Source organism: Pseudopipra pipra, chromosome 4 (genome assembly GCF_036250125.1).
Source record: "Pseudopipra pipra isolate bDixPip1 chromosome 4, bDixPip1.hap1, whole genome shotgun sequence".
In the NCBI taxonomy this organism is placed as follows: Eukaryota; Metazoa; Chordata; class Aves; order Passeriformes; family Pipridae; genus Pseudopipra; species Pseudopipra pipra.
Genome location: NC_087552.1, coordinates 2,332,412 through 2,350,808, shown reverse-complemented (window position 1 = coordinate 2,350,808; position 18,397 = coordinate 2,332,412). Strand labels below are relative to the sequence as shown.

At 49.7% G+C, this 18,397-nt stretch overlaps 2 protein-coding genes across 4 annotated transcripts; both read left to right on the top strand.

Annotated features, from left to right (window-relative positions):
- Window positions 1–1,270: 1,270 nt before the first annotated feature.
- Window positions 1,271–10,497, top strand: CDKL2 (cyclin dependent kinase like 2). 3 transcript variants are annotated; one of them, XM_064653853.1, is made up of 13 exons: window positions 1,271–1,464; window positions 4,049–4,243; window positions 4,487–4,665; window positions 4,804–4,916; window positions 5,094–5,233; window positions 5,544–5,632; window positions 6,119–6,245; window positions 7,045–7,310; window positions 7,461–7,551; window positions 8,322–8,433; window positions 8,535–8,641; window positions 8,929–9,017; window positions 9,484–10,497. In XM_064653853.1, exons 1-12 carry the CDS (start codon window positions 1,408–1,410, stop codon window positions 8,986–8,988), a joined length of 1,536 nt encoding a protein of 511 aa, XP_064509923.1. In that variant the 5' UTR covers window positions 1,271–1,407; the 3' UTR covers window positions 8,989–9,017; window positions 9,484–10,497. The 3 variants fall into 3 exon arrangements, with proteins under 3 accessions (XP_064509923.1, XP_064509922.1, XP_064509921.1); XM_064653851.1 differs by lacking the exon at window positions 1,271–1,464 and adding an exon at window positions 1,837–2,144; XM_064653852.1 differs by lacking the exons at window positions 1,271–1,464; window positions 8,929–9,017 and adding an exon at window positions 1,824–2,144.
- A 942-nt stretch (window positions 10,498–11,439) lies between these two features.
- Window positions 11,440–15,510, top strand: RCHY1 (ring finger and CHY zinc finger domain containing 1). Its single transcript, XM_064653887.1, has 9 exons — window positions 11,440–11,562; window positions 11,669–11,788; window positions 12,518–12,633; window positions 12,702–12,780; window positions 13,030–13,074; window positions 13,177–13,235; window positions 13,570–13,596; window positions 13,867–13,987; window positions 14,188–15,510. The coding sequence occupies exons 1-9, from the start codon at window positions 11,476–11,478 to the stop codon at window positions 14,314–14,316; spliced, it is 783 nt and encodes a 260-aa protein (XP_064509957.1). The 5' UTR covers window positions 11,440–11,475; the 3' UTR covers window positions 14,317–15,510.
- Window positions 15,511–18,397: the final 2,887 nt, after the last annotated feature.

The following is an 18,397-nucleotide window of genomic DNA, read 5'->3' as shown; positions in this document are numbered from 1 at the left end:
CCGAACCCGGGACCGCCCCGAACCCGGCTTTTCCCGGGCTCCTCGGAGGTGGGAGGGGCTCAGCGCAGCCTGTGTTTGAAAAGGAGAGGAAAAAAAAAAAAATGTTACGGGGTTCCCGTGGTCAGGGTGAGAAAGCATGGCCAGGGTTTGGAGAAGGAGGAACCCGGTTCAAGGTCCCTGTTGTTATGAGAGGAAAAAAGGGTTTCTCCCCCGTTAATCAAGCCTGGACTCGGTCAGTGCCATTGAGGTACCGCCAGACTGCCAAACATACCTGGAACACGGGCACTGTAAGGTTTAGCAAGGTATCTCATCCATTCTTCAGGCTCTCGGGCTTTAAATTATAGCACCACACTGGACACATGGAATCACAGAATCCTGGGAGGGACCTTAAAGCTCATCCAGTTCTGGCTTGGCTCCCTGACACCTTCCACTATCCCAGGCTGCTCCAAGCCCCATCCAACCTGGCCTTTAAACACTCCCAGGGATGGGGCAGCCACAGCTTCTCTGGGCAACCTGTGCCAGGGCCTCCCCACCCTCACAGAGAAGAATGTTTTTCCTAATATCCAATTTAACACTGCTCTTTTTCTGTTTGAATCCATCCCCCTTTGTCCATGATAAGTTAGTGGTGACATTGTATACGTGTGGTTTGTTCCTTTCATTTAAGGGATCCAAAAGTATCTCAGGGGTGGAGGAGTTAATTGGATTCCAAGTCAGCTCTCCATTAGCAGCACGGGACAGATGCCAGGACCCAGAGAAGGCACTTGCTACTGATGAGCAGGAGAAGGTAGGAGGAATGTAATAAATCAATGCCACCTGAGCTCTGATATTTTTTCGCCCCCCTGGAAATGTGAGGTCAGCCTGGAAAGGTTCATTACAGTAATTGCATGCAGAGAGTGAGGATGAGGGTGAAGGAGACGTGAAAACAACCAGGAATTAGTTGCAGAAGGTGACTCATATCGATGTGACTCAAGAGAAATGCAGTAAAGGTTCCAGAAAGTATCACTGGGATATATGATGCCTCCATTTCCTGGGGAATTGGCGTTTTTGGCAAGGCATATATAGTTTCTCTCCCAAAGAGGGATGTTGCAGTAGTTCCAGCCTGAGAGGTGCCCATAAATTTCTTCAGAGAAATTGGACACCTCTTTTTCTACAGTACCCTCAGCTGTGAAATGGAGGCCACCAAACCGAGGAGAGAATATCAGGAATATCCACATGGAATGTCTTTGTTTCTGCAGCTTCTGGTTGTGTTTTCCTACACGTGTCCTGCCGTGCCACTCCTGTCAAGGGCAAGACAAGTCACTGTGAGCAGAAGACCATCATGTGCTGCTACATCCGTGGCTGGATGGAAAGAACAAGAAGAAGTTGGATTAAGAATATCTTGGATGAAGTCTCCATCAGTAAACACACATGGATGCTTCAGCTTTCCTGCCTCCTGAAGAGTTCGTGCCTGGTGTTGAGTTGCAGGTAGTATGTGCAGAAACTGCCATCTTTTTAAGATAAAACGCACAGCAAGGCCACTGGCACAGACATCTAAATCTAAAAGCCAATTATTCCGTCTTTTCCATGGCCGCATCCTTGGCAACATCAGCAGCCCCCCGGCAGCACACGGGGAATAGTCAGTATTTTTCAGGCTGCCTTTTAACGCAGCACCCTGCTCAAAAGTGCAAGGTTGCTTTAGCCATTTCTCCTTTACGTGCCTTACTGGCTTTATGCAAGCGAGCTTTATAACGTTTTATATTTATAATATTTTATAAGGCCCGTTTTCTTTTTTACTCTTTGTAAGCCAAGCAGGTTTCCACGCAGGCTTTTGCGACAGGCGGGGCGCGGCCGCGCTTTACGGCGGGCCGTTGCCCCGGCGACGCCGCGCTGGACCGGGGGCCGAGGCCATCCCGGGTCCCTCCATCCCGGTCCAGTCGCTGCATCCCGGTCCGGCCTCTCCAGCCGGGCCCGGGCCCTCCAGACGGGTCCCTCCGGCCATGGAGAAGTACCAGGTGCTGGGGCTGGTGGGGGAAGGCAGCTACGGGGTGGTGACCAAGTGCAGGAACAGGGAGAGCGGGCAGATCGTGGCCGTCAAGAAGTTCCTGGAGAGCGAGGACGACGCGGCGGTGAGGAAGATCGCCGTGAGGGAGATCAAGCTGCTCAAGGTGGGCCGCCCGGGGGGCCCTTTTTACCAACGAAATCCAAGCCAAAAGAGGCTCGATTTGGCCTTGTTTGTATTTCCCTGGATTAATTCAGCCCTTTTGCGTCGTAGCCTTGCGAGAGCTGCTTTCCCCTTTGCCTGGGTGCCCGTGCTGGATATTCACCCGGCGAATCCTGGATTGGAAAAGTCTTGTTTATGTGCCCGGTGTTCAGCGGGGAAAAAAAGCTCGAGGTCTCTGTTGCCTCCTGGTGGTAACTGCGACCCCCTGTTTTGTCCCGAATTCTTGTTCTGGCTGCTGTGAATCAGCCGAAAATGAAAGAAAGCTGAGCTTTTAACACCTGCAGGTGAATGGTGACCTGCCTGTGTGACACTAACCGGACTGGGGGGTGCCGGTGTCACCTGATACGGAAAAATGCTTCTGGGGAAGTTTTCCTTTATTTTCTTTTATTCGTGGCACTTTCCTGCCAGGTGAAAGGCTGGAGGAGAGGTGTCAGATTCCCTGAACCTCACTGATCCATACCAGGGATTTGCCTGGTATCGGTATTGTAGTGACAGGACAGGGGGGGATGGATTCAAACTAGAAGAAAGTAGGTTTAGATTGGATATTAGAAAGAAATTCTTCCCTGTGAGGGTGGAGAGGCCCTGGCACAGGTTGCCCAGAGAAGCTGTGGCTGCCCCATCCCTGGGAGTGTTTAAAGGCCAGGTGGGATGGAGCTCGGAGCAACCTGGGATAGTGGAGGGTGGGAATTTTAAACGTTGGGTGAAGAAATGAAGGAAAGCCTTATTACACTTGGAGTGCATCCAGGCTTTTCCTCTGATGTGGGGACTTGCAGAGGTGGGAATACTGGCAAAGTATTCCCTATGTCCTGTCCTCTTAGCTGCCACAAGTGTCTCCTCCTAAATCTAGCAGATTATATAGTCTCTGTGCTCTGAAGGGAAAAAAAAAGTGATGTTTGCCATCACTGCAAGAACTGCAGAATCTTAGAGATGTATGTGCTGGAGCTTGTGACACATCCAGCAGCTCCAGGTATTATCCCTTCAAACACTTTTAAAGTGGATCTGTGTGAGCCTGGATTGTTCCTGATCCATTGCTGAGTCACTGAGTCAGAGCACGTAGCACCTCCCAGGTGTGTTGGGAATTAACTTGTTTTCCTGGGTAAATGGAATCTTAGCAAGGGGAACACTTCCATATACAGCTCTGTAAGGGTGGCCTCTCACAGTGAAAGCAAATACCTGGAGCTTCAGTCTGTTTGTGGTTTCTTCCCTTGCTCCTTGTGAACCTGATTTTATTTATTCATCTTTCATTTCTCTTTTCTTGTTCCGGAGTTTGGGCAGAAAATGTAACTGCAGCTAAAAACAGCAAAACCTCTTCAGGTCTCCTGTAGTGGGAATAAACAATTCTTCAGAAGAGAGTTCATCCTTTTAAAATTCTTCTCTTTTCAGACCTTCTAAGTAATCTGGGCAGGCCCAGGTGCAGGTTGGCTGGCACTGCCTCTGGACTGGCAGAGCTTCCCCTTCAATTCCCTGTGCTCTGCAGTCCTTTTTCATCTCCCTCAGTCAGATCCCTGGGCTCTGGTGCTGCCTCCAGGCAGCCTCTGGTGATATTTCCCTGCCAGGCTCCAGCTAATAAATAACTGTGCACTGGAGTGTGGCCTGTTGTGTTGGTGTGGGATAAATGTGTAACAAATTGAGGGTGGATTCTTGGGGGTGTAGCAAATTGGGGCTGGGGCTGGTCAGAACATGATGACAAAATAACTGGACAATACAGTTCCCTTCCCCCTCCCCCCCTCACTTTTTACTTAAGTTGCATTTTTTGGCAAAGTCCCAGCTGGGCTGGAGTTAAAAGTCTCCATTCTTTCCTGTTATAAACCATCCAGCTCTCACTAAATATTCCCTGTTTTATTACAGCAACTCAGGCATGAGAATCTGGTGAACCTGCTGGAGGTGTGCAAGAGGAAGAAACGGTGGTACCTGGTGTTTGAATTTGTGGATCACACGGTGCTCGATGACCTGGAGGCATCTCCCAACGGCCTGGACTACGACAGGGTTCGGAAATACTTATTCCAGATCACCAGAGGAATTGCCTTTTGTCACAGTCATAATGTAAGTACGTGCAAGGAATCAGCTCAGGAATCAGCAAGAAATAGATACAGAAGCATATATTCAGAAACTTACAGAAATAAAGCTTTGGCTGAAAAGGGAGAGAGATACATAAAATAAATGTTTCTGAAGTTAGGGGTTCTGTGATTTTCTACCCGAGCGTGAGAAACCTGTGGTTTTTGCTGAGCCAGTCGGTTTGCTCCGTACAAATGGGGAATTTGTCCTGACTTGCTTTCCCCTGTGCAGATAATCCATCGGGATATTAAGCCAGAGAACATCCTGGTTTCCCAGTCGGGAGTTGTGAAGCTTTGCGACTTCGGATTTGCCCGTCCCTTGGCGGCTTCCGGGGAGGTTTACACGGAGTACGTGGCGACCCGGTGGTACAGAGCTCCGGAGCTGCTGGTGGGAGACAGCAAGTATGGCAAGTAAGTCTGGCCTGTGAGGCTGTGAAGGGTTGTGAGGAGCAGGGAGGGAGTGCTCCATCTTCTCCACCGGCTCAGCCTTTGGAACAAAGCAAGGAACGAAGCCGTGCTGAGCCGGGATGGTGTTGTTTTTATTCCCAGGGCTGTGGACGTGTGGGCTATTGGCTCCCTGATAACAGAAATGCTTACAGGAGAGCCCCTTTTCCCTGGAGATTCAGACATTGACCAGCTCTACCATATCACCAAATGCCTGGGTAAGAACAGCCTAGTGCCTGCTCAGGAATGAAGGGATCAAATTTGTTTTGAAGGGTGGGAAAGGAACAACCCAGACTGTAGCCTCACAGTAATGCTGACCCAGTATTTCAGCCTCTCAAATCTTTCACTGTCCTCTGTTTTTTTTCCATGTGGCTGTTTCGTCTGTGTGATTCCAGGTAATTTAATTCCAAGGCACCAAGAGTTATTCTATAAAAATCCCCTCTTTGCTGGCATGAGGCTGCCTGAGGTGAAGGAGGTGGAATCTCTGGACAAACGCTATCCCAAGCTCTCTACTGCTGTGCTGGATTTAGCCAAGGTAATTAACTGATTGATTCCTATGAACATTTCTCTGTTTACTTGTCCTTCACCTTGTGCAGATGAGTACAGGGCTATTTAAGTGCCTTTCTCTCAGCTCCCCATGCAGTGAGCAACTCCTTGGATTGGCAGCTTAGTGAGGGCTGCGAGGAAACCACAGTCCTGGGTGATGGGGGGCACTCAGCCCTCACGTCCCGAGCCAGAGGGATCCCTGCATATCCTCCAGGGAGGAGCCTTGTTCTTGCCCTCTCTGAGGCAGGCTAAAGCCTTGGTTTCATCCCTGATTTCTCACGTTCACATTGGTTTGACAGGAGTGTTTGCAGATCGACCCGGACAAAAGGCCGTCCTGCGCCGAACTCTTGCAGCACGATTTCTTTAACCAGGACGGGTTTGCTGAGAGGTAAAGCAGCTCATTTCTTGCTCAGAGCAGCCTCAGGAGGTGAAGCAGTTGTGCTCTTAGATGGCACGCTGGCTTTGCAGAGCTGACAGCTGCTGAATGTCTTGGGCTTGTTTGGGTTTGGCCTTCCTGGAAATAAGAGAACAGTTGGAAGGGAACACGTTGCAGTGGCACGTTCACCTTGTCGTGACATTAATTCCCCAGTGTCACAGCATTTTGGGCAGAACAGTTTAACACTGTATTCACTCTCTGCATCTACTCCAGACTGGGATACAAGCACCTTTATTGCTGCAATGTGAAAAATGTGTGCTTCAGATTTTATTTATTTTAATGTATACTCCATATTTAGCTTCCCACTGGTCAGAAAGCATGGTTTGTTTGATTGCTTAAAAGACTGTGGGGGCCTGGGCTGAACCACTGATGATGGTGTTAAGTTTACCAGAAACCCTTTTATTTATTTTTTTTTCTTTATCCTTATTTGGAATGTAGGTTTACTGAGGAACTTAAATTAAAGATCCAGAAAGATGCCAGAGACCGTCAGTTACAAAAAAAATCCAAAGTCAGCAAAAGGGAGAAAGATGATGTTCTAGAAGAAAGAAAATTATTCAGTGTCCAGGTTGGTCCATCTTTTTTTTTTTTTTTCCCAAACTGTATTTTGGCTTTTTTTTTTTATGTTTTAAAATCATTATATAAATGTGTGTGTAGCAGTTAAAATTCATAACAAGTGGCATGGGAGTCTGCAGGTGGATCTTTGGCCAGTCCCTTGCAGGTGAACTACATGGTGATGCAGTTCCTGGCAATACAGAGCTGAAGGGAGAAACAGTTGGGAAGCATATTGAATCATGGAGACATGCTCTAATGCTGCTGTTTACCTGTTTTAAAGCCCTGTCTCCAAATTAAAAATTAAAAAAAAATATTAAAAGTTAAAAAATTAAAAAGATAAAAAATTAAAAAGTTAAAAAAATAAAAATTAAAAAATTAAAAATTAAAAAATTAAAAATCGAAAATTAAAAAAAATTAAAATAGTTAAAAAATTAAAAATGAAATATTTTGCTTACAATTGGGTAGTAAGGAGGCTTCAGAATGACTTTGAGATGACATTGGGCTCAATTTTTATTTAATTTCTTTGGAAGTGGCACAGGATGTGGCTGCTCTTCCTCCATCGTTCCTGATTCCGTTCTGAAGTGACTTTATTTACAGAGGGTGCTGGAACCCTGACAAGTTTCCTCCTGTTTGATGGAAACCAGAGGTTTTCTAATAAAAACAATTCCATCTCCATCAGATCCTTGCGGAATCGTGCATGTTTAGATTTAGGCTTTTGACTTTTTTTTTTTTGTCCTCCTGTATGTGCTGCTGCAAGCTGCTTTTTTTAACATGACAGAAAGGGAAAGGTGATGCTTTATCTTCCCAAACAGGATTTTGGCCCAAGGGGCAGAGAGGAGAAGCTGTTGAAGACGAAGCGCTCCAAAGCCGATGCGGAGAAAACAGACCGAGCCTCCAACCTGAGCTTCCTCTACGACAGCGCCGCCAACCCGTTCAAAATCAGCCCTCAGACCAGCCTGAAAGATTCCAGCAGCAGCTTGGACTACGCCAAGAACACGGGCATAGTGATCCCTCCCATCAACCAGAACTTTTCTCCTACCTTTGGGATGGGCCCCGTGCCCGGGAGCCTCAATTACAGGTATGGGAGCAGAGCTAGGAGAGCTCCATCATCCCTGTTGCTGAGGGACTGGGATGTGGGAATGTGACTCTGGGATATCTTGCCTCTGTTGTTTTTACATTTGCCGCCTTACCTCGATTAATACGAAGTTTGGGGCCTTTTTGATTACAGACTTGATGAAAAGAGTAAAAAATACTTGAACCCATTGCTAAAGCAACAGAGGCCTTCTCCAGCAGGCCACTACAGCGTCAGCCTGACACCGGTGAGTCGCCTGTCTTTCCCCTTTGGCAAAGCAAATATAAAATAAAAGTAAAATTCAGGCCCCAGTTACGTGTTTAATTGTCAAGAATTCCATCTGTTCCGTCCTTCACCATTGCTCCCAACTAGAAATGCTCTTTTCTTTACCCCTTTTTTTCCCTACAGGTTTGTTGTTTGTTATCCTTCGCTAATAGTTATCTTACATAAAACATACTTTGTGTCAAAAAACAACTTTTAATGCTGGAAGCAGTCCAGCACAGGATATCTGGAGTATATCCATGGCCTCCTGCCTGGCCAGGAAAAGCAGACCATGTGTGCTGTGCTACTGAAGCAGAAGTGAGGGGTTGGATTTAATGCAGTCAGGGCCTTGTTTAGTCATGTCATAAATGCATTAAAAATTGATAAGGAAAACAAGTGGAATGGAAAGTTTTCCACTGCTCTCTCCACCTAGGCACGATTCTTTCTATGCCAGCAAGGAATGTTTGCTTTTTTCCAGATAACTAATCCCAGCCATTCTCCAAGTGGCACACTTTATCTCTCAGAAAGCAGCCTCACTTAGATGATTGTTTTTATTTTTGCTGCTGCTTTTCCATTGTTTATAGTGCATAAATGAGCCTTGAGCAGGTTGAATTCCTTCACACACATCAGAGCCTGTTCTTGTACAAATTCCAGCTACAGCAGAACACTGCTGGGCTGATGCTTTTTTTAACCTTGAAAATAGCATCATTTTTTTCCTGTGTTTTCATGAGCTGGTCCTTATGCCCTTGATTACAGGTTACTAATGAAAAAAACATCCTCCAGGCGAATAGGAAAAAATGGGAATTCTCCAAGGCAGATGTGCGTTTGCCAGAACTGAATCACCTCCCCGAGCTGAGAGGAGTGGAAGGTAGGAGCTCTGATGTCCTCTAAATAAAACCTGGGTACTAAATAAGTGGCAGTCAGCTCTGGTTTTTACTTCACACTGCATGCCTTGGTTGTGTTTTGCAGCATGGCATCCCAGATTTCTGAAGAAGGAAAATAAAACAGTTCCAGAGTCCCGAGTCCCCTCCCTCGCCGCTATCGACCTTCATAACTCGAGCCTGTCCTCGCAGCAGGTATCAAAGCAATAAAATGGTTTGTGTTGCTCTGCATTTGTTTGGTTTGTGACTTTCTCAGCAGCACAGCCCAGGGATTTCCAGTGTGACTCTCAGCAGGAGCTGAACTTGCCTTGGGATCTTAACTGCCTTATGCTGGGGGAGCGTTTTGGAAGTCTGATTTGACCGAAGGACGGATTTGTTTTCAGTTGGCATCGCATGCATCCTTAGGAGGTGGTTTGTGATGGTTCTCTGTATTGATCCTACACTTGCAAATTGATCCTGTCTCTTTCTTTTCCAATTTACAGCAGTCAGGGGCCTTGATGCCAGATGCATCAGAAGCCAGCTTCCCCAGAGTTGAACACTAGCCTTAGGGAGAAGATCCTGCCTGTAAAAGGTGGGCTTTAATTTCTGCTGTAGCCTCCTGACGGCTTCCAAAGGGATAGTTCCATGAACACTTACCTAGCTGGGAAGTGCAATAGGAAAATTCTTTTATCTTGGTCAGGACATGTAGCTCTGACAGACCTCTTACTGAGGGCAGTACACGGCTTGCTGTGCCAGGCAAATAATTTTCCTGGGCTGAGGGGCTGGGCACTGGTGTTGGAAATGAAGCAGCTCACCAAGTTGGGGTTGGGCAAGCTGATAGAACGACAAAAAAAGGGGAAACTGGCTGCCTGCATGTGAGGAGGGGTAAAAACAACTCAAGTTGTCTGATCTGTGAAGCACAGAGGTGTGAGTGCACAGCTTCAGCAAGGTAAGGATGCGTGATAAATCAAAATAAAGGAAGCCTGTCGCCAGGGAGCACCTCTGTGGTTTTGCTGGCCTGTCTGGAATGTCATTCTGCTTTTCTCCTCTTGATACAGGTGACTGAACAGTGGGAACAACCCACCTGAGTTTCCAGGGGCTAAAGCTGCCAGGTCTCTGCAGGTGAGAGGAAGATCCCTGACTGCTGTTGGCACAGTGGACTGCCATGGAAGTGGCTCGGCTCCGGGCTGAGGACAGAGCTCGCACTGCCATTGCTGCTGGATTTCTTGCATGCAAAGAGCCCCTGAGATGGTGGCTTTCTGGCCCAGGGCCAGGCCTTGTCTGAGGAAAGTGGTGGTTGTTGGTGTGTGACAAGGGCAGGAGCTGGCTGGGAGGATTTCCGAGGAAGCTGGGCTTTCTCTTGCCTAACTGCTGCCCTCATGAGGGGTTTCTTTTTAATGAATAGTGACGAGAGCAGCTGCTGAAATTGTCATGTTTTGGTGGGCTGCCTGATCTGGAGTGGAAAGCACTTTGGCCTTGACATTGAAGAAAATGTTTGTGCAAGAAATACAACGTTTAAATGTGCAAATCTTCACAGCTGTTCCTTTGAAACCCTTGCTAATGCACGTGTCACTTTGGGTTAGATTCCTTTTCCCTTCCCACCTCTGACCCCGTGTTCAGGCGGGTTTTTTTGGGGTGTTTCACTGGGCCTGTTGTCTGGCTGTTGTTAATGGTGCAGAAAGGAATATTGTTGTGGAATGCTGAGCTGTGGCACGTGAAATGGCTCAGTAACTGAAGTCATCATTCCTTTAGGTCCCTGGGGGAATGGGACGTGTAAAACTTGACTGGTTTTATCTCATGACTGTTTGGAAACCCATTTTTGCTTATCTGCCCTCAGTTTGTCTGTGGTCAGTTCTGTGCTGTCCCTGTGCTGCTCACAACTCTGTTTTCCATCAGCTGTCACAACTCACACGGTGTCGTTAACTTTGGAGGTTATTTTTCCACAAAATACAGCCTTTCCTATTGATGGATCATGGAAATATCATCTGAACTAAGGGTATTTAGGGATTTGTGGCTGTGCTGTGTCTTGACATGTACATTTCATTTGTAAATAAAAGGACATTCCAATTCCAGCCCTGGTTTCCCTATAGTGGGTGCTCCCAGCTGGTCACAGCAGTCAGTCAGGCAGCCATGGGCAAATACAGAGGGAAAAAAGAAGGTTTGGGGCAGGGAGAGTGTTTTTTTTTTTGCAGGGGGAGTTGTGGGGGGAGTGGTGAGAGAGAAAGACGAGTTTAAGGGGAAGGGTTTGCAATGGGAAGAATGTGGCCAGTGGGTCGAGGGAGGTGATCCTCCCCCTCCATTCTGCCCTAGCAAGGTCACATCTGGAGTGCTGTGTGTGATTCTGGTCTCTACAGTTCAGGAAAGATAAGGAGCTACTGGAGAGGATCCAGCAGAAGCCCCAGAGATGAGGAGGAGAGACTGCAGGAGCTGGGCCCGTTTAAGTCTGGAGAAGACTGAGGGGGTCTCATCAGTCCATACAATTGCTTCAAAGGCAGGTGTGAAGCAGACGGTGTCAGACTCTCCTCAGTGGTACCCAGCAACAGGACGGGGAGCAAAGGCCATAAACTAAACCACAAGAAGTTCCACCTCAACATCGGGAAGAATCACAGGATATTCTGAATGGGAGAGCACCCACAACGACCAGCGAGTCCATCTCCTGGCCCTACAGGACACCCACGTGTGCCTGAGAGCGTTGTCCAAACGCTCCTTGAGCTCTGCCAGGTTTGGGATCATTTCCACCTCAGAACATCCTGTGATTTCGTCGTGGAATCTCCCTCTCCGGGGACGTTCCCAACCCACCCGGACGCGTCCCTGTGCCGCCTGCTCCGGGGTGACCCTGCCTTGGCAGGCGGGGGCTCGGACTGGGCGATCCCGACCCGAGCCGGTTGGGATTCAGCGGGCGGGAGAACACCAAGGTTTAGGTTCAGGGTCAGTTTAGGCCGCCAGCTCGGAAGCCCCGAGGGCGCCGCCGTGCCCCGGAAGCGGCCGGGGCGGAAGCGGAAGCGGAAGGGGCGGGCGCGCGGGGCCGGGCGGCGGCGGCGGGCACGGCCATGGCCACGGCGGGGGGAGAGCCGGGATGCGCCGGGCAGGGATGCGAGCAGGGATGCGAGCACTACCGCCGGGGCTGCCGGCTGCGGGTGGGTCAGCCGGGGGCGCTGGGCTGGGCAATGGGGGGGTGCGTGTGTGGGGGTGTGTGTGCCCCGATCCCTGCCCTGATCCGTGCCGTGCCCCCTCCTTTCCCAGGCGCCGTGCTGCGGGAAGCTGTACCCGTGCCGGCTGTGCCACGACGGCGCCGAGGAGCACCAGCTGGACCGCTTCCGAGTGTCCGAGGTGCAGTGCATCCGCTGCCGCCTCCTGCAGAAGGTGCGTCCCTCTTCTGGGAGGGAGGGGTGGGAATGGGATCGCAGCATCGCAGGGGCGCGGGACGGGATCGGTTGGAAGAGGCCGCAGTGGATCGCCTGGGCCCGCCTCTCTGCTCGAGCAGGGTTACGGGCTGAAGTTGTGTCAGGGGACGTTTAGGTTGGATCTCAGGAAAAGTTTTTTTCCCCCAGAGGGTGGTCGGGCACCGAACAGGCTCCCCAGGGCAGTGGTCATGGCACCAAGCCTGACAGAGTTCCAGGAGTGCCTGGACAACGCTCTCAGGGACATGGTAGGATTGCTGGGGACTCCTGTGCAGGGCTGGGAGTTGGACTCCATGATCCTTGTGGATCCCTTCCGGCTCAGGATATTCTGTGATCCTAGAGCACATGGCACAGGATTTCATCCAGGCGGCTCTGGAATGTCTCCAGTGAGGGAGACTCCACACCCTCTCTAGGGAAACCTGTATCAGTGCCTGGGAAAGATTGTTCTTCCTCACGTTCATGCGGTGCTTCCTGTGCATCAGTTCTGCCCATTGCAGATCCCCTCAGTCATGTCTCATCACGGCTGAACAGGCCCAGTTCCCTCAGCCTTTCCTCACAGCAGAGGTGCTCCAGTCCCTTAATCACCTGCTTTGCGCTGGACCCACTCCAGGAGCTCCGTGTCTCCTCTTGTCCCGAGGCGCCCAGAACTGGTCGGAGCTCCAGCTCCAGCTGTTCCTCTCCCTCCCCTCAGGCCCAGCAGCGCTGCGAGGGCTGTGACAGCCTCTTTGGCGAGTACTACTGCGACATCTGCCACCTCTTCGACCGCGACAAGAAGCAGTACCACTGCGAGGAGTGCGGCATCTGCAGGTGCGGGCGGGCGGCCGGGCCCCGGCTCCTCGGGGAGCTGGCCCTGCCCTGACAACCTCTCTCCTCAGGATCGGCCCCAAGGAGGATTTCTTCCACTGTTCCAAATGCAATCTGTGCCTGAGCCTGAGCCTCCGAGGGAAGCACAAGGTGAGAATACGCCGCTTAACTCCACATCTTGGAAAAATAACACCCCTGAAGCTGGTTGGGCCTCAGCCCCGTCTGAGGCCACAGGAACAGGGAGAGCAGTGGGTTCTGCTCCTCTAAATTCACCTAACAGTGACACAGAGGCCACCAGTTAAAAATACAAGAAATTTACACGTAGGAACTTTACAGTTTAGAAAAATACAGATATCTCTACAACAGAATAACTTTTTCTTCTCTTTTCCATTTACAAAGTGCATTGAAAATGTCTCCAGGCAGGATTGTCCAATATGTTTGGAGGTGAGCTGCTGCTTTTCATCTCTTGGATTACTGTGAGCCCCTATTTTTGACTGTGTTTGAACTAATTGTTTTCTCTTTTGTCTGATACTTGCCTTGAAACAGGATATTCACACGTCTCGTGTTGGAGCCCACGTTCTGCCATGTGGTCACCTTCTTCACAGGTAAAGCAGATACCTGAGAAGGGGGAATAGCTGCTGCCTTGTGTGGGGTGTTTATTCAGCAGCACTTTGTATCAGCTGCTTACAGCTGGTTTCTAAGGGACCCACGTGGTGGGGACCGTCTGTTTCACCGGTAAATATTTTCTTTAGAAGGGTTGTCTTCCTTCCGCAGTTAATTTTGACGATGGGAAGCTTTCTTCTCACTTGCCCTCAGGATACTTTTAACTTCTGGTTTGGGGATAGCTCTGTGCCTTTTTCCTGTGTTCAGTCCAAGTCAGTGTTACCAGTCAGTAATTACGTTCTTCTTACTGAACTGCTCGCTGTGTTTCCTTTTCAGAACATGTTACGACGAGATGCTGAAGGAGTAAGTATTTTTTAACATCTTATAATATTATCATAATCAAAACATATTACTCCAGGAGGGAAGGATCATGTTGCCAGTTCTGTACCAAGTAACTTAAAGTTGATTCCTAAAGGGTTAAAGGGCATTTAAATTGCAATTTCGTTTGCAAGAACTTCCTGTTTCGTGGTGTCTGTTTGACTGGTACAATATGAAACTCATCCTTTTGAGTGGATTTGTTTCATGGCCTCGCTCCATCTTCTGATTTGGACATTTTTTTCCCCTTCCTGCCAGAGGTTACAGGTGTCCTTTGTGCATGCACTCGGCGTTAGATATGACCAGGTACTGGCGCCAGCTGGACAACGAAGTGGCACAGACTCCCATGCCCACAGAGTACCAGAACATGATGGTGGAGGTAAGACATCAGCCTTGCACCCGTGCCTGGTTTTGGTGGAACTGTGCCTTGGAGTTACTGGCAGTAGAGGGCACTAGGAAGTTGTCCTGGATCAGAAGTCAACCTGAGGGGTAGGGAAGGATAAGGAAATGTCATGTGCAGGCTGACAGTATTTCTTAATTCCTGCTGCCAAAGCTTCTCCCTCTCTTTTCTCCGTGCAGATCCTTTGCAATGACTGCAACGCCCGCTCCACGGTGCAGTTCCATCTCCTGGGCATGAAGTGCAAGAACTGTGAGTCCTACAACACTGCCCAGGACGGACGGTGCCGGCTGCCCTTGGAGGAGCAGTGACCAGGACACTTGGCTGGGTGAGGAAAACTCTGCCGCGGAAGAGGCTTCCCAAAAAAACCCGACACTCGTCAGTAAAAATGTGTTCCAAGTTCAAGGAGCCCTTGGCTGCGTCCGGGAAGAGAGAGCTGAGGAGGAGAGCAGCGTGATGAGCAGCTGATGCAGCAGAAGATGTTTTGGGGGCAGCTGAAGGTGAGGGGAGGTGGAGGTGCAGCTCTTGGGGCTGCAGCTGCCGGGGAAAAATGGGTCGCTTTGAGAGCAGCTTTTTTGGATCAAGCTGACATCCACGGAGCCGCGTTCCTTCGGGAGGATGTGTTTGCTCCAGGGCCTCGGAGCCGTCGCCGCGAGCAGGTGGAGAGGGGGAGCTCGCAGGAATTACATCCTTTGGCTTCGTGTGGTGACACCTGTGTGCACAGAATTCCCTCAAAACAAGGCTGCCCTGCCTGCCGTGATGAAGGGCCCAAAAAACCGAGGTGCGAGGCCCCCATTTTCCCCTGGACACCCGTCCTGACCTGCTGCTGTCCCTTCTCTCAGGCTCCTTTACCAGCTGCAGTCACTTTAACCCCCCTTTCTTCCTCATTTTGCTTCGTTCACTGGGAAGGGCCAAGGTGTTTTATGGTTTTAGACATGTACACAGCTCGATACTTTGATTTTAAGTACCTGAAGTGAAGCACATCCTTGACATCAGGCTGAGCCTGAGATGTTCACTGAAGTAACACGAGTTCAGAGGCAATTGAGTAGTGCAGGGAACAATTTTTGGGTTTTTTTTAACAGTAAATTTCATTGTGGGGAGAGAATGGAGGGTGGCTGACTGCCTTAAAAAAAGAAAAAAAGCAAATAAAACCCCCAAACCTGCCCTTCTGCATATGATATCCTGCCCGAGGTGTTTTGCAGTCTTAAATGTCACAGAAAGTTCTTGATTTCTGTGAATTTCACATGCAAATAGTTTACAGTAATAAGATACTAAAAAAGCTCAGTTACTCTTCGTGTTACAACTACTCCTTTTGTATTTGTTCTGTTGTAAAACAAGAGCTTTTCTTAATCCAACAGTGCCCCTTTCTGTATGGAATATTTAGGATTTGGATGTTAGCTGTTGTAGCTTGCCTTGACTGGAGTATCTTTTTCTGGGGCACTTTTCTCACTGCTATAAATAAATGTAAAATAACATCTCTATTAAAATAAACAAATTACACTGTGTGTGATGTGCTCTCCTTTCACACCCGCACTCCCTGGAAATTCCCAGGCTGAGTTTAAACCATGATTCACTGCTGAAAAATGGTTGGATGTGGGGATGTATGAGGCCTGGGACGCTGTTAGGAAAACAAGTGAGTTTAGCAGCTCCTGTGTTTTCGTGTTTTTGTGGTAGAAGCAAGACTCCTGCTGCTTTGGAGCACCCTCTGGATGTCTGCTGGCACTTGGCGACTCCACCACCTTCTGGGATGGAGACCTGCTCCCAGGTAAGCCCACCGGGGCTCCTGTCAGCCTGCAGGAGTTGTGATCAGAGAAAACTCAGTAGCCTTTATCTTGCTAGTGGTAAAACTGTGCTGGTCAAGTCCACAACCAAGCAGGTTTGATGTTACACTGGAGGCTAATTTTATCCCAGCCGGAAACATTCCTGTTTGCATTCCAACCACAAGAGGAGGCTGAAAGGAAGTGTATAGTCCAGCTGAGCTTTGGAAGAGCAGCTCCCTCCCCAGCTGGACTTTGGTGTTGGGAAGGAAAATGATTCTTGGGGGTGGGATCCAGGTGATTTTGGCCTTTTGCTCTCCTGCTTTTGGTGTTTGCCTCTGGAAAGTGCGGGAGGGAACCTGATGCCACCAGCCAACCCCCTGTTCCACACGTTTATCTGGGCGCTGAGCCCTTGACTCCCTTTGCCAGGGAATAAATGGCACAGCAAAAAAAAGGAATGGCATTTTGAGGGGGTAAAGATAAATGGAGCAGATAAAGACGGGCGAGGAACTGCTTTATGGGATGGAAGGTGCCGCACGGAGCTTTGCTGCCCCGTCCCGTGGAGATGCAGCCGGCGGGAGCGGGAAGGATGCTCGGATCAGGGTGGGGTGATGATCCCGGGGTGAAGGCAGCTTGGCTGTGGGAGCTGTGGGGAAGCTGCCTGCCACCCAGAATCCCCCCTGCCTCACCAGGCAAGGGCAGAATCGGGAGCAGATGGGACCATCGCTGCCTTTTGTGGGAAAAATGTGGTGTTCCAGCAGGCGCAAGGGCCGCAGGCACACACAAGGTCACGGAGCTATTAATAAAGCCAGGGCCTGCTGGAGTATGTGAAACCCGGGAGAGGGACTCATGGACACAGTGAGCAGAGCAATGCAGGACCAGGGGGCTCAGACAAGCCCTCCATCCCATGGGAATGTGCCAGGCCATGGCTCAGGGGCTGTGGGGAAAGCAGATCCCCGATTTTGGGCTGGTTTCATGGCTCTGGTGTGGGTTTGTGTTGCTCCAGTAACATCATTTGGGGTGGCAGTGGGGGTGTTTTGTATTAAACCTCCAGGACAGCCATCCCCTCCTGGACAGCCATCCCCTCCCGTGGCTTTCCCGGTGCCGAGGCCGCTGTCTTGCCCCTGCCTGGCTGAGGAGGAGCCATCTGTTTTTAAATTTCCAAGTGGAAGGAACGCAATTAGGGAAAGGCTGGTCATGTGGTGCTATTTATATCTCAGAGGGGCAGGGGAGCATCTGTCTCTGCAGCTCCAAGCTCAGCCCAGGGCTGTGCTGGGGCCTCCGCGCTGGAAACGGGGCAGTTTCCTCTTTTTTTGCTCCTCGATGGTCCCAGTTGGAGCTGGATCTCTGAAACCCGAACCTGTTCCTTTATCTAACAATCCTTATTGCTCCTGGGAGCTGCAACCAGGAGTACCCCTGCTAACGAGTCCTCGCTCCTGACTCCAGTAATTCCGCCGAGAGCCTGAGGAGATGGCGCTCGGAAGCATGTGGATGATATATGGGAATACTCACAAATGAGCAAAACAAGGGCATAATTAGGGAGGCCAGAGGGAGTCTGGAAGCAGTGATAAAGCAGCCTGCAGCTCTCTGGCGAGGGCAAGGCAGGAGACCTGGGGAGGGATCACGTCATCCGCAGCGCTGCTGCTGCCAGACTCCCGCGAGGTCGGGGAATGGGATGTTCTGCACGGAGCTATGTGAACTATTTTTTTCCTATATAAATAAAATATCTCCGAGGTGAAACGGAGCCAAAGATGGGGGAGAGCTGGGGGGAAGAGGGGGGAGTTGAGAGGAGGTGGAATCGAGCCAAAGCTGGGGCAGCCTTTGGGAAAAGTGGGGGTTTGCTATTTCTGTAAATAAAACAAGCCTGTGGCAGGGTTAGCATCATTGTTTTGGAAAAGAGAAGGGGAAAAGGCCTTTTTTATGGCATGTCCTGGTTGTCTTTTCCCCTCCTATAATAGTGTGGGACAGGCACCCCTGGGTAAGCCAGAGGGTCTGAGGTGGGAATGTGAGAGGGGTGTTTGCAGCCTTTGCCTGGAACACAGGCATCCCCCCTCTGAGGGCATCATCCCCCAAAACAAAGTGCTTTTTCCACTTGGCAAATACATCTGTCACTCTTTAGGCTGTCCCGTGCCTTGGCCCGTGCTGGCAAACAGTCCTGTAGATGTAAACACGTTATCCATGTCCACATCATCCATGTCACGGGGCAGCTGCATTGTGAATAAGGGCACTGGGGATGGTTTCTGGTCCCAGGCGCTTGTGGGAAGCCAAGGAATCTATTTTCACTGTAGGATATCCCCAAAAATATGTACAACCCCTTCCTTGCACTGTAGGCAAGAGAGAGTCATTCCTTTTGACCACCCAGGCACGGGGTTCATCAGGAAAGCTGACACCCAATTTCTGTTCTCTTTCATGAAAAGGGAATTTAATCCCTTGAGGGTTATATATTTTTAAATAAAGGTGACAGCTTTTCTTCTCTCTTTATTCCCTCACGGATTTTAGCAGCAGCATTTGAGCAAAGTGAGTGATTTTTTTAATAGTTTGGGGAGGGCTTTTTTTTTTTTTTTCAATGCCAGCTCTTTGCTGTTGCTGGACAATAATGAGCTGTAGATCACAAGGAGTGAGGGAGAACCTTTCC

Bases quoted from the DNA above. Each gene is read 5' to 3' on its own strand.
- CDKL2 (XM_064653851.1), top strand. From the start codon at position 1,977: ATGGAGAAGTACCAGGTGCTGGGGCTGGTGGGGGAAGGCAGCTACGGG. The intron at 4,244-4,486 runs GTAAGTACGTGC...TCCCCTGTGCAG, and splicing joins CCTTTTGTCACAGTCATAAT to ATAATCCATCGGGATATTAA. The intron at 8,642-8,928 runs GTATCAAAGCAA...TCCAATTTACAG, and splicing joins CGAGCCTGTCCTCGCAGCAG to CAGTCAGGGGCCTTGATGCC.
- RCHY1 (XM_064653887.1), top strand. From the start codon at position 11,476: ATGGCCACGGCGGGGGGAGAGCCGGGATGCGCCGGGCAGGGATGCGAG. The intron at 11,563-11,668 runs GTGGGTCAGCCG...CTCCTTTCCCAG, and splicing joins GCCGGGGCTGCCGGCTGCGG to GCGCCGTGCTGCGGGAAGCT. The intron at 12,781-13,029 runs GTGAGAATACGC...CCATTTACAAAG, and splicing joins GCCTCCGAGGGAAGCACAAG to TGCATTGAAAATGTCTCCAG.